Here is a 17,068-nt window from a genome sequence, read left to right on the forward strand (position 1 = left end):
ACGTAAATTGATTCTTATAATCAGAGAAAAGGCGTATAAATAACGGTAGAATAAAACAGGCAGTTTTTTTGAAAAAGCATTTTAGACAGTACGTGTTTCTGGAAGTCTCGGTGAAACGCACTTTTCCCGAGCTCCCTGCCCCACTCACAGTCGCCCGCCCCTAAAGGCGCTGGCCTTACCCTGCTCCTGCTAACACTCTGCCTCTGCCTCTGCCCCCACCCCTAACTCCTCCTCCTGTCCCCCAGCGGCTCCACGCCAGAGCCCATCAGTGCAGCATCCTTATTAAGAGCGTGGCCTATGGAGACCGGCAGACTTAAGTTCAAGTCCTGGCTTTGGCTCTTCCTGGCTATGTGACCTTAGGTATGCCATTTCACCTGCCAGAGCCTCAGCTCCCTCAGCATAACATAGAGCGATAATGGTAAACACCCCCATGTTATGGAAATTACTTTCATGAAGAGTAATACAGAGCATGGCACTAAGTGCTCAAAACATTAATTATGATCATAAAAATGTAATAGAGCACTTATTGTGGGCCCAGTGCTGCTGTGTGCTGGGTGAACAGAGGTGAATACACAGGCGTGGCTCCTGTGCTTATGGAGCTCCCTTTCAAGCGGGAGAGTAAGGCTCTATGAAGCTATCTTACAGAAAACTGTGCCCAGTGCCACCAAGAGCCTCTGTCCTATGTGGGGAAGTGTCAGTGGGGGAACTCTGAGGCTCCAAGAGGTCACAGAGCTGGAGAGTGACAGAACCGGGATTCTCTAAGGGTGTAAAAACGGGGACTAAGCAGGCCAGAAAAGGCCTCCCTGACTGATCAACGGGCTGCGACCTGGAGATGAGTGGTGGCCGGGCAGGTTCTCCAGGCACAGAGAACAGCACATGTGAAGACTCTTGAGGTGCCAGAAGCGTGGTGTGTCTACAAGGCTGGGTTACAATGAATGTGACATTGTGCTGGGTACCTGGCACATGGCAGCCCCTCAGAAAAGGTTGCATGGCCCCACTTATTCTCTGTGGAAGGAGCTTTGTTCCTCTTGGGCATGGGCCCTGATTGAGACAGGCCCAAGACAGCACAGCGCTGGCCTAGGCCAGACACTTCAGAATCCATTGCTCAAAGGGGCATTTCTTCTAAAGAGAACCAGTCGGCTATAGGCAGAAATCCAGCAACATCAAGAGGCACCGAGGGAGCATGTCGAGACTGCCCAGCTTCTACCCGTGGCTGAAACAAGTACACATAACCATGTTCTCAAGCATCTACTAGACGCAGCTCCATACACCGATTGTCCCCTTCAGTCCTCACCAGTATCCTATATGGCTCCGTAAAATGGGCACATTTCACAGTGGGAGAACACTGAGGCTCTGAGAGGTGGAGTGAGTTACTGAAGGCCACTTAGCCTGGGGGTGACAGACGGGATTCCAGCCCAGGCTTTGAGTCCAGAGCAAGGCCCCTGGCTAGCAATACTGCCTCCCAATGCTGCTGTTCTCGTTCAGCTCTGAGAGCTGCCCAGCACCGGGCCAAAGTCGGAGTTTCAGTCTCCGTGGGCCTAATGTCCTCGCCGGCCCGCCATGAATACCCACTGAGCACCAGCACACAGCAGCAATCTCCAGGCAGGCACAAGGAGGCCCCTGACCTCCCACTCTCCCGAGCCACTTCCAGGGCCCAGCTCTTCCCTTTTTTCCCCTCCCCTTTCTCTCTTAGGTCCAATATATCTGGGCTGGAAGTAAAGCAGAATGTATGTCTCAAGAGAAACCATCTTGTGTAGACATGAAAGTGAAGGCAGGGACAACTGGAGACAGAGGAACCCATCCATCAATCACCACTCTGTCTCTGCGGGACTGACTTGGGCCATGTACTAGAGACAGAAATGACAGGACTCACTGACACAGTGGATCCAAGGCAAAGAAAAGAGGAATCAAGAATGACACCTGGGTTACTGGCCAACCAACCAAGTGGGTGCTGCCATTTACTTCCAATGGCCAACCAAGTGGTGCTGCCACTTAACTGCCAATGGTTAACCAAGTGGGTGGTGCCACTTACTGCCAATGGTTAACCAAGTGGGTGGTGCCACTTACTGCCAATGGCCAACCAAGTGGGTGGTGCTACTTATTGCCAGTGGGGCTGGCTGAGGAGCAGGAGGTGGGGGATTCAAGAGTTGTGTCTGAGCATGTTCAGTGTGGGATGCCCCTCGGATGCAGGAGGAGAGGCTGGATAGGAGTGGGAGGCCTGGGGTTCAAGGGAGGTGTTAGGGCTGGGGAGATGGGTTTGGGAGCCAACAGCCTGGATGTGAAGTCCAATGATTGGCTCAGATGACTTGGAGAAAGAGGGCAGATAGAAACAGGCTGGCTTTATGACAATCTGTTGAATGCTACAGTTGTTCTTAGATGCCTTCCAATATGCATATTGTATTACACAATTTAAGAATTTAAAAAGGAAAGAGTGAGCCCAGGATAGAACCCTGGGGCTTTCAACATAGCGAGGACAGGCAGGGCGAGGGGTGGCCAGGAAAGCAGGAGGAACGGCAGGGGCTCGAGAACAAAGCAGCAACATTCAAGCAGCCGGGAGAGGTCACCTGGGCTGAAAGTGAGGGGCCCGGAAGTAGGCCCAGGATGCAGGCTCCGGGTCTGACAGGCTGAAGGTCAGTGATGGGCGGGGACGCATGCCTCAGGGCACAGCTTAAGAGGGAAAAGGAGAGGGTGGCATAACCAGCACTTAAGAAAGACCTGCTCGGAGGGAGGGAGGGCAGAGAGGCAGGACTGGGGCTGGTGAGGGGGCTGGTGGAGGGTGTTTAAAAAGATGGACGCCACTGGGGCTCTTCCGTGTGCTCACGGGGATGATTCAGGGGAGGCGGAGGAAGTGGACAAATGACAGGAACCATGGCCATGAGCAGGCAGGAGGGGACAGGAGCAGGGCTCCTTGTCCATGGCCACAGGGGGATGGCTGAGGGGGTGGGCACCAAGGGAGAGGGCTTGGGGTTCTAGAAAAGAAGATGGCAAACATTGGCCTTGGTGTGCTGAGGCAGGACCCGGGTCTGTGGGCCACTGACCTCGTGCTTTTCCAGATGCCCTTCTGCCAACCAGAGAAGGCTGGACTGCAGACACAGGCCTCGTTTGGACCCTGGCCAATTCTGGATGTGACCTCAGTTTGCCCACCTGAAAAGTGGGGACCCTCATCCCATCTCAGTGGCCTGTGGGGAATATTAAAGAGGGCAGAACACAGGGATCACGATGCGCTCAGCTCCATGCCTGCACAGAACAGGCCTTCAGAAGCCCTTGGTGGGACAGGCTGGCGGCCATGCAGTGGCAGTCTCGCTCCAGACTGGGAAAGGACAACCCCTCAGGACACCCTGCCATGCAAATGATTTTTGTTGGGGTGAGGAGGTGGGTGCTGGCCTGGTCTGTTTGGAAAAAAGAACACTAACCGCAAAGCTAATGACTCTGTGTGGCTCCCACTGGGGCTCTGCCTAAAGCCAGCAGCACAGCAGCGATCCTCCCGGCCTGAGATGTGCTTAGAGGCCCCTCACAGAGACAGCTCCTGGGTCCACACCTCCCTCCCCCACCATGGCCACTGACCAGCTGGGAGACCTTGGGCAAGTCCCTGCCCTTCTCTGGGCCTCAGTTTCCTCTCCTGCAGCCTGGAATGGTGCGCCCAGACCTCTGAACCCTGCATTTAGCTCCATAAGTTCAAGTCTTCATCAAACACTTTATAACAATAATGAACAAACTCTGACTTTAGGACCACTAACAGTTATGTAACCTTGGCCAAGTTCTCTATCCATGTGGAGTCTGCAAATGAGTTTCCTGCCTCACAGGATTCTTGTAAGGAACAGAAGACGTGACCTACGTCAAGCTCTCAGCATTGTGCCTGGCACAGAGTAAGTGCGTAGTAACTATCTTTAACAAGGGATCTCAGCGCTTCCAAGCTGGGCACATGACTCCTTTCCAAGGCCCATGCAGGGCTGTTGCTTCTGGCTGCCTGGCATCCACTCCCTTTCTTCTGGTAACAGCACCCAGCTTTTCTTTGGAGGGAACTGCCCCACCCCCACCTCCCATTGCCTCAGGAGTTGGGAGGGGGGCCTTAACCTGGCCAATCACTTCGTCTCATCCCCCTGGCCATGGAGATGGGTTCAGAGATAGGCGTGTGACTCAGGCCGGATCCATGAGGCTACATCTAGAGACAATGGGCACACCTTCTAGGAAAGCAGCTCTTCTGTTGGATTTGTTAAGCTCGTGGGACACAAGACTGGAAATGCTGGTGGCCTTTCCTCCACCCCAAAGGGACAGTCCAGCTGAGGACGAGGCCACCAGAGAAGATGGCAAAATGAGAAATGAAGACAGACAAGTATTCCAGGTGCTGTTCTTTGGGTCCCTGCATTGAACCAGGCTTAAAGGCAACCATTCCCAGGAATTTTCGGCCACATGCTTTCTTTTTCTTTTTCTTTTTTTTCCTTAAGTGAGACTGAACTGAGTTTCTGTCCCTTGCAACCAAAGATTTCTGACAATATGGTCTGATATGCCATGACCCTCGACTGGCATTGCTTGTTCAATCTGACCACCTTTCCACCACTGGGCAGAGGAAGGACGGCAGGGCTGACACTGACCACCCTGGAGCTGCCTAGGAAGAGGGGCAGGGCTGCCTCAAAAAAGCACGGGGCCTGAACTCGAGGACCTCCAGAAAGGGCTTCCACAGAAAAGAGACATAAGTTGAGTATCCCTGATCTGAAAATCTGAAGTGTGAAATGCTACAACCTCTGAAGTTTTGGAGCACAAAACATGAAAAAACACTAATCTAGAATCATCAACGGTGATTTTCAGATATCAGATTAGTGATGATGAAATGTTAACTATAATCCAAATATTCCAAAATCCAAACACATCTAAAATCTGAAATGCTTCTGATCATAAGCATTTCTGATAAGGGATACTCCACCTCTAATAAATGCTTCCTGGAGCCAGGGAGAGGAGAGGGAAAGGAGTGCATGGCCCGGCAGAAGCTTCCGTTCCTGGCTCCAGGAACTGCTAAATTCAGCGAAAAGTAATTTTCCTGCGCTCAGTCCCTTCTCTTTGGCCCTGAGGAGCATCTCAAAAAATCTAAGCCTCTCAGGATGGACCCACTCACTCCAGGACCCACAAGCCCCTCCTGATCTGTACCCCAGAGAACATTAAACAAGCATAGAGCACCCCTCTGAGACGACGCGCCCTACAGTACTATCTGCGTGTGTGGCTTGGGGGACTGGTAGTAACCCAGGTGTCCATCAGTGGGCAGGGGCCACAAGGGAGGAAGGAACCAGATAGGCATACAACAGTACAGATACATCCCAAAAAAGGGTGAGTGGAAAAAGAAAAACAGAATAAGATCCTTAGCACAATACCATCCATATATGCATATAAAACAAATCTACCTATTTTTAAAAGATACATTTGGCCGGGCGCGGTGGCTCATGCCTGTAATCCCAGCTTTTGGAGGCCGAGGCAGGCGATCACCTGAGGTCAGGAGTTTGAGACCAACAGGTACCCAGTAGAAACCCCGTCTCTACTAAAAATACAAAAATTAGCGGGGCGTGGTGGCAGATGCCTATAATCCCAGCTACTCGGGAGGCTGAGACAGAAGAATAGCTTGAACCCGGGCGGCAGAGGTTGCAGCGAGCCAAGATCGCGCCACTGCTCTCCAGCCTGGGCAACAGAGCGAGACTCCAAAAGATACATTCATGGGATTATGAATCAGAGTGATGCCTATCTGGTCAGGAGAAGGCATGAAAAGGAGTGGGGATTGGGGATGAAGCAAAAAAGTTAAAGCAAGAGACAGGGTCTACATGGCCCAATGATTCCATCCCCTGGACAGAGGAGTCCAAAGAACTTGACACCCAAGGTTCCCAAGCAAGGAGGGAAGAAGGAAGGGAGAATATACACCTACGCAAAGGGGATGCAAAAGGGATCGTGAGTGCAACCATGGCAGCACCTGGGGGCCCTTAAGAAATCCTAACTCCTGGGTGCCACCCCCAGAGGTTCTGATTTAATTGGTCTGGGTGCAGCCTGGGAAATGGGATTGTCAGAGCTCCCCAGGTAAGCACCATGCGAACTAAATACTGCCGCAGCAGTCTTCCAGTCCTGGCTCTGCCACTGACCGTCTTGGTGGTTCTAGGCTCGTCACTTTCCTTCTTGGAACTCTGGATTCTTTATCTAGAAAGGGCACCCCAGGGTCTGGCCCATAGACGCAGCACTGTCTGCTGCAGCTGGGCTCCATGCAGGAGGATGCTGGGTTGGGCCCACAGTTCCACCAGGCAAAAAAAAATATGTGAGGCCTACGAGCCCTTTTTTATTTCTGAGACTTTGGCTCAAGATCGAGGGCAAATAAAACACACCCCAGCCCCACGGATGGGGTGGATGCCTCTTAGACAAGGATTGCCAGATGAAATGCAGGATGCTCAGTTACATGTTTTTATTTTATTTATTTTTTTGAGATGGAGTTTTGCTCTGTCACCCAGGCTGGAGTGCATTGGTGCCATCTCGGCTCACTGCAACCTCACCTCCCAGGTTCAAGCGATTCTTCTGCCTCAGCCTCCCAAGTAGCTGGGATTACAGGTGCCTGCCACCAGGCCTGGCTAATTTTTGCATTTTTAGTAGAGACGGGGTTTCACCGTGTTGGCCAGGCTGGTCTCGAACTCCTGACCTCAGGTGATCCACCTGCCTCGGCCTCCCAAAGTGCTGGGATTACAGGTGTGAGCCACTGTGCCTAGCCACATTTGAATTTCTGATAAACCCTTTTTTTTTTTTTTTTTTGCATAAGTACGTCTCAAATATTGCATGGGATATGCTTGTACTAAAAAATTTTCCTAATTAGCCAGGCATGAGCCTGTGGTCCTGGCTACTTGGGAGGCTGAGGCAGGAGGATTCTTTGGGCCCAGGAGGTCGAGGTTGCAGTAGCTGTGTTCATGCCACTGCACTGCAGCCTCAGTGACAAGAATGAAACCCTGTGTCAAAAAAAATTTTTTTCCTTGTTTATCTGAAATTCAAATGTAACTGGGTGTCCTATATTTGTATTTGCTTGGTTTGACAACCCTATTTACCCAAATGCCACTTTTGTTTGTTGGTTTTCAGGCTTTATCCAATGTGACCTGATTGTGGTGAGGGAGGAATGAAGGGGTCTCAGGGGTTTTCAATTCTAGAATTTACAACTGGGAAGCTCTAAAGGAACCATGTCAGCCCCTTGTTCCCTGCGATGGAAAGGAGTTCAGAGTGCTCAGGACAGCACAGAAACTGGCTGTCTCTTTACGTATCCATTGGGTACCTTGGACACCACCTTCAGGAAGCCAAATCCTCCCAGGTATTGGGAGATTGCGGGTGGGATTTTTGATGTTCTCATGGTGCCTCATCCTGTCCTGGAAACAGCAGGGTATTTGTCTCCTGTACTTAAACCATACAAAATCATGACTGCTTAGCTTCTTATGTTATTGTAACGTTTTTCCTGATTATAAATCATTGTTATCTTGGGAAAAAAAAGTCACTCATAATCCCTTTACCCAGATGTAACCAATGACAATTTGCTTTTCCTCTGGGAAGAAAATAAACACTCATTGAGCCTCAATCACGTGTCAGAAACTTCCCCTCTGTTATCTCATATAACCTTCAGAAAGGACAATAAACCTTATTGCTCTTTCTGACTATAAAAGCAATACAAGCTCTTTACATATATGTATTTTTAAAAGGTGACTCAGAGATATAAGGAAGTAAAATTCACCCATGATCTTATCACCCATGGATGAAATTCCTTCTAATCCCATTTTCCTCCTTTATGTTTGTGTTTCCTGCAGATCATATGAGGCAGAGAAAAAAAAAAAAAAAAAGAACAGAGTAATTCTGTGATCATTATCCTGTGGCACCTGTGCCAGGTACTTTCCATCAATGAGCACAGCTCAGGGATGACCTGTAGATAAGGGAAGCTGAGGCTCACGTCTGCCATGTCACACTGATGTTCCAGCAGACTCTATGTCTCCCTTCCTAGAATGTTGTAGGAGTTCAATAAAGGTTTGCTGAATAAGGAAATGGAGTGGGGGGGGCGGGGAGAGTTCACCTCACAGATTTATGCAGCCTCATTAAGTCATCAGAGGCTGCTTCCAATTTTTATTTTTTTAAAAAATCCGAATCCACTTGAGCTGATTATGGAGTGGCTGTGATTTCTTGGCTGTTACTCAGAGACATGGGCTGCGAATGAGCAGGTGAATGAGGTGGGATTGCTTCCCTGCTGGATAGGAACAAAGAGCTCCAAAAAAGATGATGGGAAATCTAGGTTTCAGAAACCTGTATCTCCTGGAGGTGAAATAACAAAGCCTTTCATGGAGAAGAGCATGAGGGGACACAGTTAAAATGCCCAAGTAAGGCTCCAGCTTGGAGGGTGGGCAGTTCTTCACAATCTGGTCTAAGCCTGGAATTTGGACACAAGCTCTGGCTCACTTGCAAATGGGCAGAGCTTCTTATTTCTTAGCTGTTACTTCTTGAGTGCCTTCTCTGTGCCAGGAACTGTGCTGCATCCCTTTTAGACATCATCTCATGTAACCTTATCAATAATCCCATGGCGTGGGTGCTATCATGAGTCCATTTTGCAGATGAAAAAAAAAAACTGAGGCACAGAGAGGTTCAGTCACCTGGCCAAGGACACACAGCTGGCAAACGGAGAGTCACTTCCAGAACAGAGGTCTATGTGATCCAACACCCTGTTCTTGACCACTCAGATGTTCTACTGTCTCCCTCCTTCTGTGGGTTGGGGCATAGCTTGGATGCATGAATCTTTCCTCCTTGCCTAATGGTGGGCTAATGAAAGGGATGAGGTAGAGGAGCGAGAAGCCCAGGCCAGGGTTCTCCCACAAGATGCAGCTGAAAAGCCAGAAATTGCCCAAACATTCAGATATACCAACTCTGGTCATCCAGCTCATGGGATACTGCTTAGCACACTTAGCAATAAAAATGAACAAACTACTGCTACAGCAACAGTGTGGATGAATCTGAAAAATACGATGCTGAGATAAAGAAGCCAGATACCAATGGGTAAATACTGTGTGATTCCATTCACATGAAGTTCAAAAACAGGCAAAACTAACCTATGGTGAAAAATCAGAAGAGTGGCTACCTCTGGAGAAGAGAAGGCTTGACTCAGAAGGATCAACTCTGGGGTTATGGACAGGTGTATCAGTCTGTCAACATCTGCAAACCTTTAGATCCATGCATTTCAGCAATGCATGGAAGCCACACCAAGAGCTGTGTCCAGATTCCCTGACAAACCTGCTCTCTCTTTACTCCCCAAGAGGTCGAGGCTGGGCTGGTTCCGGCGCAATCTGTAGGTTCAAGCGCTAAGGTCTCAAACAGAAAGCAGATGAGTGGTTGTCCGGGCTGGAAGGAGGGGAGAATAGGGAGTGGCTGCTTAATGGGTAGGGTTTCCCTTTGGGGTGATGACATGTTTTAGAGCTGGATAGAGGTGATGGTTGCCAACCATATGCCACTCAGTTGTACACTTAAAAATGGTTGCTGTTCTATTATGTGAATTTTACAATTTTTTAAAAAAGCTCTTGAGATACAGGCAGCAAACTTCTACTCCCATGAATTCTCACCGTCAGGATTTGGGCATTAGTGGCTGTCTCCTCCGTGAGAATCGGGCTCACACCTGTCAGCCTCCCCAGCACCCCAAGCCCCTTAATGTGGGCCAGGGTTTGCCACACCTAACTCCTCTCTGCACGTGCCGTGGAGGTACTGCACGGGTGTTTATGATCAGAGCCTAAGTTTGACGCTGAGTGGGTGAATGAACGACTAAATGAGCAAATGGAAGTGTGTGAATGAATGCGCGAAGGAGCGAGCAAATAAATACATGTGCGAATGAGTAAATGAAAGAGTGAGTGAATGAATGAACAAATAAACTAGGAAATGAAGGAATGAGTTAGTGAATGAACCTGGGCCAGAGCATGGGTTCAAGCCATGTGGGTCCCAATCCTGGCTTTGCAGCACAAATAATTTAACCTCTTCATGCCTCAGTTTTCGCATCTGTAAAACGGGAGGGTAGGTTGTGAGAAATAAATGAGTTAAAAGGCGTAAAGCGCTTAGTGCCACGCCTGGCAAAAGGAGCCCTCCGTAAGTGACTGTGGCTACTAATGAAACACACACCCACGCGCAAGGGTACCGCTGCCAGGTCCCCAGGGGGCGCCGCGCCCGCGACCTACCCAGAAGCTGCACCTCGTCGGTGATGCCGTAGACGTCAATGAGCGCCCAGAGCGGGCCGCCCACGGCCACGCCGCAGTGGAAGAGCACCGGCTCGCCGTCGTTCACGCTGTAGAACACGCGGCCGTGGCGGTCCGCCCAGTAGGCCAGCACCGTGTCGCGTAGCGCCAGGTTCTCGGGCAGTGCCTTGGCCCAGTAGCCGGGCCGCGTGACCAGGTCGGGGCAGGCGTACTTGGGGATGTCCTGGGCGCTCATGAGCGACGGATCGTGCGCAGTGAAGCCGAAGCGCAGCGCGCCGCTCCAGCCCGGGCGCACGGCCACCAGGCGCAGCCGCACCTGCTCGTACAGCCGGATGGGCCTCTGCGTGAACGTGACGCCGTTGCAGAAGCTGTTGCGCCGCGTGGCCCGGCGCGAGTGGCCGTCCAGCCGCACGTTCTTGCCTTTAGCCTGCGCGTGGAAGCGCGGCGCCTCGCCCAGGACCGGGCGCCGCTCGGGACCGGGGCCACAGCACGGCCGGGTGGCCAGGAGGCGCGCCGGTGGGCTCGGGTCTGCGGAAAGAGACAGGCAGCACGGTTAGGCCTCCTCCGAACTCCTGCGGGCCCTGATTGGTCTTTATTTAACAATCATTTTCATTTGAAATTCCATCTTAATTGGACTGGTTATTGATAAGAAGGTTCCAGGCTACACCAAAGGGCGACCAGCCCTAACCGGCCCTAATCTCTTTGCCACAGCAGTCACCATACCCATTCCACAGATAAGCAAACCAAGGTTTAGTGCGTGTGCGGTGAAGCACTAGAGCTGTTTCACTGTCAGAGGGGCCAACACCAAGAGCTTGTCACGACAGCCAGCCAGGGGCCAAATCACTTCTCCATCCCCATCAAATCCCTCCAAATCTACAAGGACCTCCCGGGGCCACCTCTGGGCCACAGAGCGCCTCCAAAAGTCTTGGATTCTTGGGGTTAGTAGTGGAGGTATTTGGCTGCTTTTCTCTGTGCACAGCATCCAAATACCTCCCCTGCTTTTATTCAAAAGCTAAGACAGGTCAGTCCATAGAAATGGCCACAGCAGCCTGATTCCCAGCTCTGGCACTTCCTAGGTGGGAGGTATGGGGCAGAGCTGTCACTTCTCTAGCTTGTCTTTTTGCCTGGAAAACGGGGACATGACTCTACTCACACAGCTGCTGAAAGAGAATGTGGATGAAGTCCCTGGAGTACTACCTGGCACAGTGTGTGTGTGTAACAAGTCATTAATCATGATATTATTACTGATGATATATATTACTGAGGTTCCAAAGCACATCCAAGCCAGGATTCAGGGACTTCCCCTCCCCTCAGCCACAGAAAATGAAGGCATTGCTTATGAGCAACGCTGGCTTTTCCGGAACGGACACCTTTGGGGTTCATTTCTAAAGACATTCTGCTTTGAAGGACCTGGGGAATCCTGGGGTGGTCTTTCAAAGGACCTGGTCACAAAGCCAGGTGGCTCAATGTCAAGTGGGATTCTTCCTCTCCCCCTACCTTTCCTCCTCCCATCCTAGGGGCGGTTCCTGGGGGGCTCTGGGATCCTGGGGGGTGGCAGGGCTGGTGATTACTATATGAATCTCTGCTGCTCTTCACCCAGCAGCTGACTACAATTTACATGGTAAATTCTCACAAACCACAGGCCGCCCAAGGCACACAATGAGAAGAATGGCGACCCCAGGAATGAAAGACCACTCCTCCCACGCCCAGCCACGGGGTGCACTGTGCTCTGGGCGCACCACAGAGTGCAGGCGGGGGCGGGGTGGTTCGATGAGTGCTGAGCCTGATGGGAGCTAGGGCAGGGGCAAATGAAGAGGGAGAGGCAATGACGAGGCAAACAAGACATGGAGCCCCTCCCCAGGCCCTGGAAGAAGGAAGGCTCAGTCACGGGGAGAGGAAATCATGCCTGGAAGCTGGGAGGCCGCTCTCCAAACAGAAGCCGCTGGCCCACAGAAGACAAAATATAAGGAATAAAAAAGCCAAGGTTCCACATTAGAAAGGAACATAAGGGGCTTCAGTCATTCATTCACTTAACACATATGAAGCGAGTGCGTAGTATGCGCCAGGCACCATGCCAGGCACTGGGAATACAGCAATCACCAAGACAGACACGGTTGTTGCTCTGATGGAGCTGACATTCCAGTGGGCAAAGTCAGACAATAAAAAACATACTCTTCCTGGTGGGAAGCATTACAGAGTAAAACTCAGTCAATGAGGCGGGGCAGAGAGAGGTGTTTTCCTAGGACTTTGTGGAAGGGCCTCCCTGATGAGTGACTTTGGAGCAGAAGCCTGAAGGAGGGAAGCAAATGAGCTGGGAGGGTGGTTGGGGGAAGATCATTCCAGGTAGGAGGTACAGCAAGTGCAAAGGCCCTGAGGTGTGGCTGAGAAATGACAAGGAAGCCAGTGTAGCCAGAATGGTGGGAGCAAGGAGGGAAGCGGGTAGAAATGAGATCAGAGCTGGGGTGGGGAGTGGGGAGAGCCTGTTGTTTGATTTTTCTTTAACCATTTTACTTTGAATGCGATGAGACCTTACTGGAGGTTTAGAGGAGAGACATGATAGGAATGCCCAGGCCACGGTGTGCAGAGTGGACTGCTGGGAGGCGGGGGCAAGGATGCTCGGGCCAGCAAAGCTCCTGGATTATTCCATGGCAGAGATCATGATGGCTCCTATCGGGGGTGGGTACCAGTAAAGCTGGTGGGAAGGGGTTAGATTCTGGATATGTCTTGAAGGTAGTACAGATTTGAAGGTTTTCATTCATTTTTATATAGGAAAATAGAAAACATTCAGTCTACTTGCTTTGGACATTTCAACTATATTCAATAGATAAAACAAATTGAAAAAGGCCTTTTGGTTCTTTTTTTTGTTTGTTTTGAAATGGAATCTTTCTCTGTTGTCCAGGCTGGAGTGCAATGGCATGATCTCAGCTCACTGCAACCTCCACCTCTTGGGTTTAAGCACTTCTTCTGCCTCAGCTTCCCGAGTAGCTGGGATTACAGGTGTGCACCACCATGCTCGGCTAATTTTTATTTTATTTTTAATTTTTTTTTTAGTAGAGACAGGGTTTCGCCATGTTGCCCAGGCTGGTCTTGAACTCCTGACCTCAAGTGACCCACCCACCTCGGCCTCCCAAAGTGCTGGGATTACAGGCGTGAGCCACCACACCCAGCTGACCTTTTGGTTCTATAACAGACACTTGAATGGGAAGCAGATGGTGGTAAGCACAGGGTAGGGAGATACCAGTAGTAGATCCCGGAGGGCAGGGGCTTGTCCATGCCATCTTTGGTTTCTCTGGGCTCAGCACACACCAGGCTTGATAAACACCAGTTGCTGCCTGTGTTACAGTGAGAGCTTGAGCAGACCTCAGGGATCGTCTTCTCCAACAAGCCCATTTTACAGATGGGAAAATGGGCCATCAGAGGGAGAGGGGTCTGCCCAAGCTCAAGGTCAGTCAGGGTCAGGGCAGAAAGTCCTTTCTTGGGCTCTTCTGGCCAGGCCACCCCTGATGCAGGGAGGCAGAATATGGAGGTCATTTTCATGCGAGAAGGGTAAGGCCTGGGAGGGGTGGCTGAGCACCACCTCCCTCAGCGTTGGGCTGTGGTGAAGGCCTCCGCCTTTCTACACCTCCCACCACAGTTAGTCGTGGGGGCACCTGCTGTTTTTGCCTGCCCAGTATCCATCCCTCTTTTTCTGGCTACTATGCTCCAGTTTTCCTTGGGAGATCTTGCTTTCCGGCAGCTAGTGGATTGACCTCACTCCAACTTTAGAGACCAGGGTGGCCAATCAGATGACGGCAGACTTTTTGGCTAGGGGCGCCCTCTTCTGCTCTAAGCCAGGTTGAGCTGGGTTTCTGATACTAGCAACCAACAATGTCCTGACTGATAGAATCACGGCGCATTCAGACACTTCCTCTGGGCTGGTCATGTGTCATGCATTTCATCATTTAATCCTAGTAGTGTCTCTATGAGGTAAGGACTACTGTTATCCATCCCCAGCATGGATGAAGAAATGGAGTTTCAGAGAGGTCGAGTCACTTGCCTAAAGTCACACAGCTGGTTTAGTTAAGGGCAGAGATGAAACCAGGGATTGAAGCCAGGTGTGTGTGATCCCAGCTCTGTTTGTTGTTGTTGTTGTTTGTTTGTTTTTTACCATTTTACCATAGTCTCTCTGCCTTTTAGAAACCAACACAAGATTGACAGAGTGCTGGGCCATAGATCCCTAAGGCAGGAGAGGGAGACTAGAGGCTGCCTATTGACTTCCTTCATCCCTAGGCAGAATTGCCAGGCACTGGACTGGCACAGGTAGCAGACAAAATGTTCATTCCACTGCTCATTCATTTCTTCATCCAGTACTCCTTCCTGCAGATCACACACATCCTGCCTTCGTGGAGATCTGAGTCTCTCCGGGTCAAGCAGACACACAGCTGAATGCCCAATGACAACAGGCATGATAAAGACCATCTAGGCGATGGCACTGGGGGGACTAGGGACCTGCAGGAGGCCCTGGACTCAGCTAGGGGCTGGGAATAGTGGGATGCCCATTGAGCCAGGTCTCGAGGGAGGAGAGGGAGCCAAGGGGAACGGTAGGGGCAGAAGCAGGGGGAGGCTGGAATTTGGAGGGAGGGTAAAGTGATATGGTAGGTGTGACAGAGGGTGTGCCAGGTTGGGCAGTCACTGCCTTGCAGAGGTGAGGGCGAGGGTGCTGCAGACATCACAGGAACCAGATGGGAAGGCCCTAAATGCCAGCCCAAGAGACTCAGACTGCACTGCACGGGCAAGAGGGAGCTACTACAGGGCTTTTGGCAAAGCAGGGCCACGGCCACGCCCACACTGCCTGTCAGGGAGGGGCCTCCAGGGCAGCAAGGAGGGTGCACAGAGTCAGGCTGTGGGCCATCTCTAGAACCACGAGGTTAAGAGGAAGGGACAAATCCCAAATGAGCAGGGGAAGCAGCACCAGGTGTAGACCATCGGCGGAGGTAGCTCAGGGACAGCAGAGGCCTGTGCTGTCCATGCTCACGGTGGCCTTGTACAAGGCACTCAGCTCCTGGTGCAGCTTCGCCCAGTGCCCAGCAGGCCAAGGCCCCCTCCAGCTGCCAAATCCTCCAGGAAACATTAAATATGACCACAGATCAAAAGCCCTTCTGAGCACCAGCGGCCATGGCCAGCCTTATTTGATGATTTTTATCTCCCCTCCCCTTCACTGTTGTTTTCTGACCTCATCTCTCCGTCGGAGAGTTTCTTTACAGAAGGGCTTGGGAATCCCAAGAGATGTTCTTTAAGAGCGGCCTGCAATTTAAATGAATACTGGGGTGGAGAGAAGTACTGCCTTGTTACTATAGGGGAAGTTTCCTGCAAAACCAACTATATGTTAGGATAAAATGCGGCCAAGAAACCAGCGAAGTTTACATATTTGTTTAATCTTGATTACATGATCTGACTTCCTTCAGGGAATAAGAGATAAACACTCTTATTTCCCGCCCCCCACCACTGCCCCCCGAGACCAGAGCTCTGACGTGAGATAAAGAAAACTAGAGTTAAAAAGTTTCTGAGAGGATGTGTTATTTACACAAATTGAAGATGCTTAAAATAAAAGAAAAACAACAAGCAATCTCAAATAATACACCAGCATCTGCTTTTAGCTGGGTTCAGGGAAAGCGGTTCCTATAAGAAACAGAAAAATGTGGAGGTTGGACTCCAGGGGCCCTGTGGATCATCCTAGTTTGGAGATGTCAATGGCAAACCTGAACTTTATCATTTAAATTGCTAAAACAAACACAACAGCCACATCATAGAAAGTTCAGAAAAGAGGAGAAAGATCTACCCCACTGCCTGCTGCCTCTCCCCACTTTTGCACCCTGTCTCTGCATTTTGCATTGTCCCAGTCCTGATCTCACATGAGAACCATGGGCTGTGCCCTCACCATGTACCATGGCTGTGCTGGATTTTTTTTTGACACATGATATCAGCTAATTCTTAAAACAAACCTTCACCTACAGGATTCGTGTCTCCATTTATCCAGGAGAAAACAAGGCTCCAGGCAGCAAAGACATTTCCCCGCAGCTGCAAGGGGGCAGCGCTGAGATGTGACCCAGCCTGTCTGATCCCCAGCCCGTGCTTTTCCCCTGTCCTAACTTTTTTCCATAAGTACCACTGAAGTACTCAGTAATGTAAGTAGTTTCCTGACTTTCTTACCATCAGAATGCACAGCCAATTTTGTATCCTGCTTTTTCTTTTCTAACTCAACATTACATCAAAAGCATTTCCCCGCATCGCTCCCAGGCCTTCTCTGCTTGTTTCATGGCTGTGGAATATTCCATCGAGGGCCAAATGTCCCCCACCGTTCGCCTCCTGGCAGTCACTACAGCTAGTCCCCCAAATGGCCAAGTCTGTGGGTGCAGATTCTTAGCTTCTGGCACCAGGACTAGACTCAAACAGACACCCTGTCGCTGGTAAAATAATAATAATAATAATAATAATAATAATAAATAAAACCTCATCTGCCAGGAAGAGGCCCCCAAACCACACCAGCGACTAAATTCCACTGGCCACCCTCGCATGAAAGACTGAGGCCCTGCTGGCCTTGGGTGGGTGCTGGCCCCTGGCCAATGAGCCGCGCCCCCCACTAGTGGCCAAGAATTGAGTCCAGGGACTCCAAGAAGAAGTCGGGGAGGTGCGGTTTCTGTGAGGTGGGAACTCAGTGGAGACCTTTGCAGTTGCCCTTCTGGTTCATAGAAGGGAGAAGGGACAGCCCTGGCCCAAATCCCATGGCTTTTTTGTTTTTGTTTTTTTGAGATGGAGTCTTGCCCGTCACCCAGGCTGGAGTGCAATGGTGTGATCTCGGCTCACTGCAACATCTG

General features: G+C 50.8%; 1 protein-coding gene across 2 annotated transcripts in view; it reads right to left on the reverse strand.

Moving 5' to 3' along the window:
- NEURL1B (neuralized E3 ubiquitin protein ligase 1B) overlaps positions 1-17,068 on the reverse strand; it is a 49,715-nt gene that overhangs the window by 10,793 nt on the left and 21,854 nt on the right. For both annotated transcript variants that reach the window (XM_038010381.2, XM_008015303.3), the window contains exon 2: positions 10,197-10,742. In XM_038010381.2, the coding sequence (XP_037866309.1) occupies positions 10,197-10,742 (546 nt within the window). The remainder of the gene's footprint in view (positions 1-10,196; positions 10,743-17,068) is intronic.

Source organism: Chlorocebus sabaeus, chromosome 23 (assembly GCF_047675955.1).
Source record: "Chlorocebus sabaeus isolate Y175 chromosome 23, mChlSab1.0.hap1, whole genome shotgun sequence".
Lineage (NCBI taxonomy): Eukaryota > Metazoa > Chordata > Mammalia > Primates > Cercopithecidae > Chlorocebus > Chlorocebus sabaeus.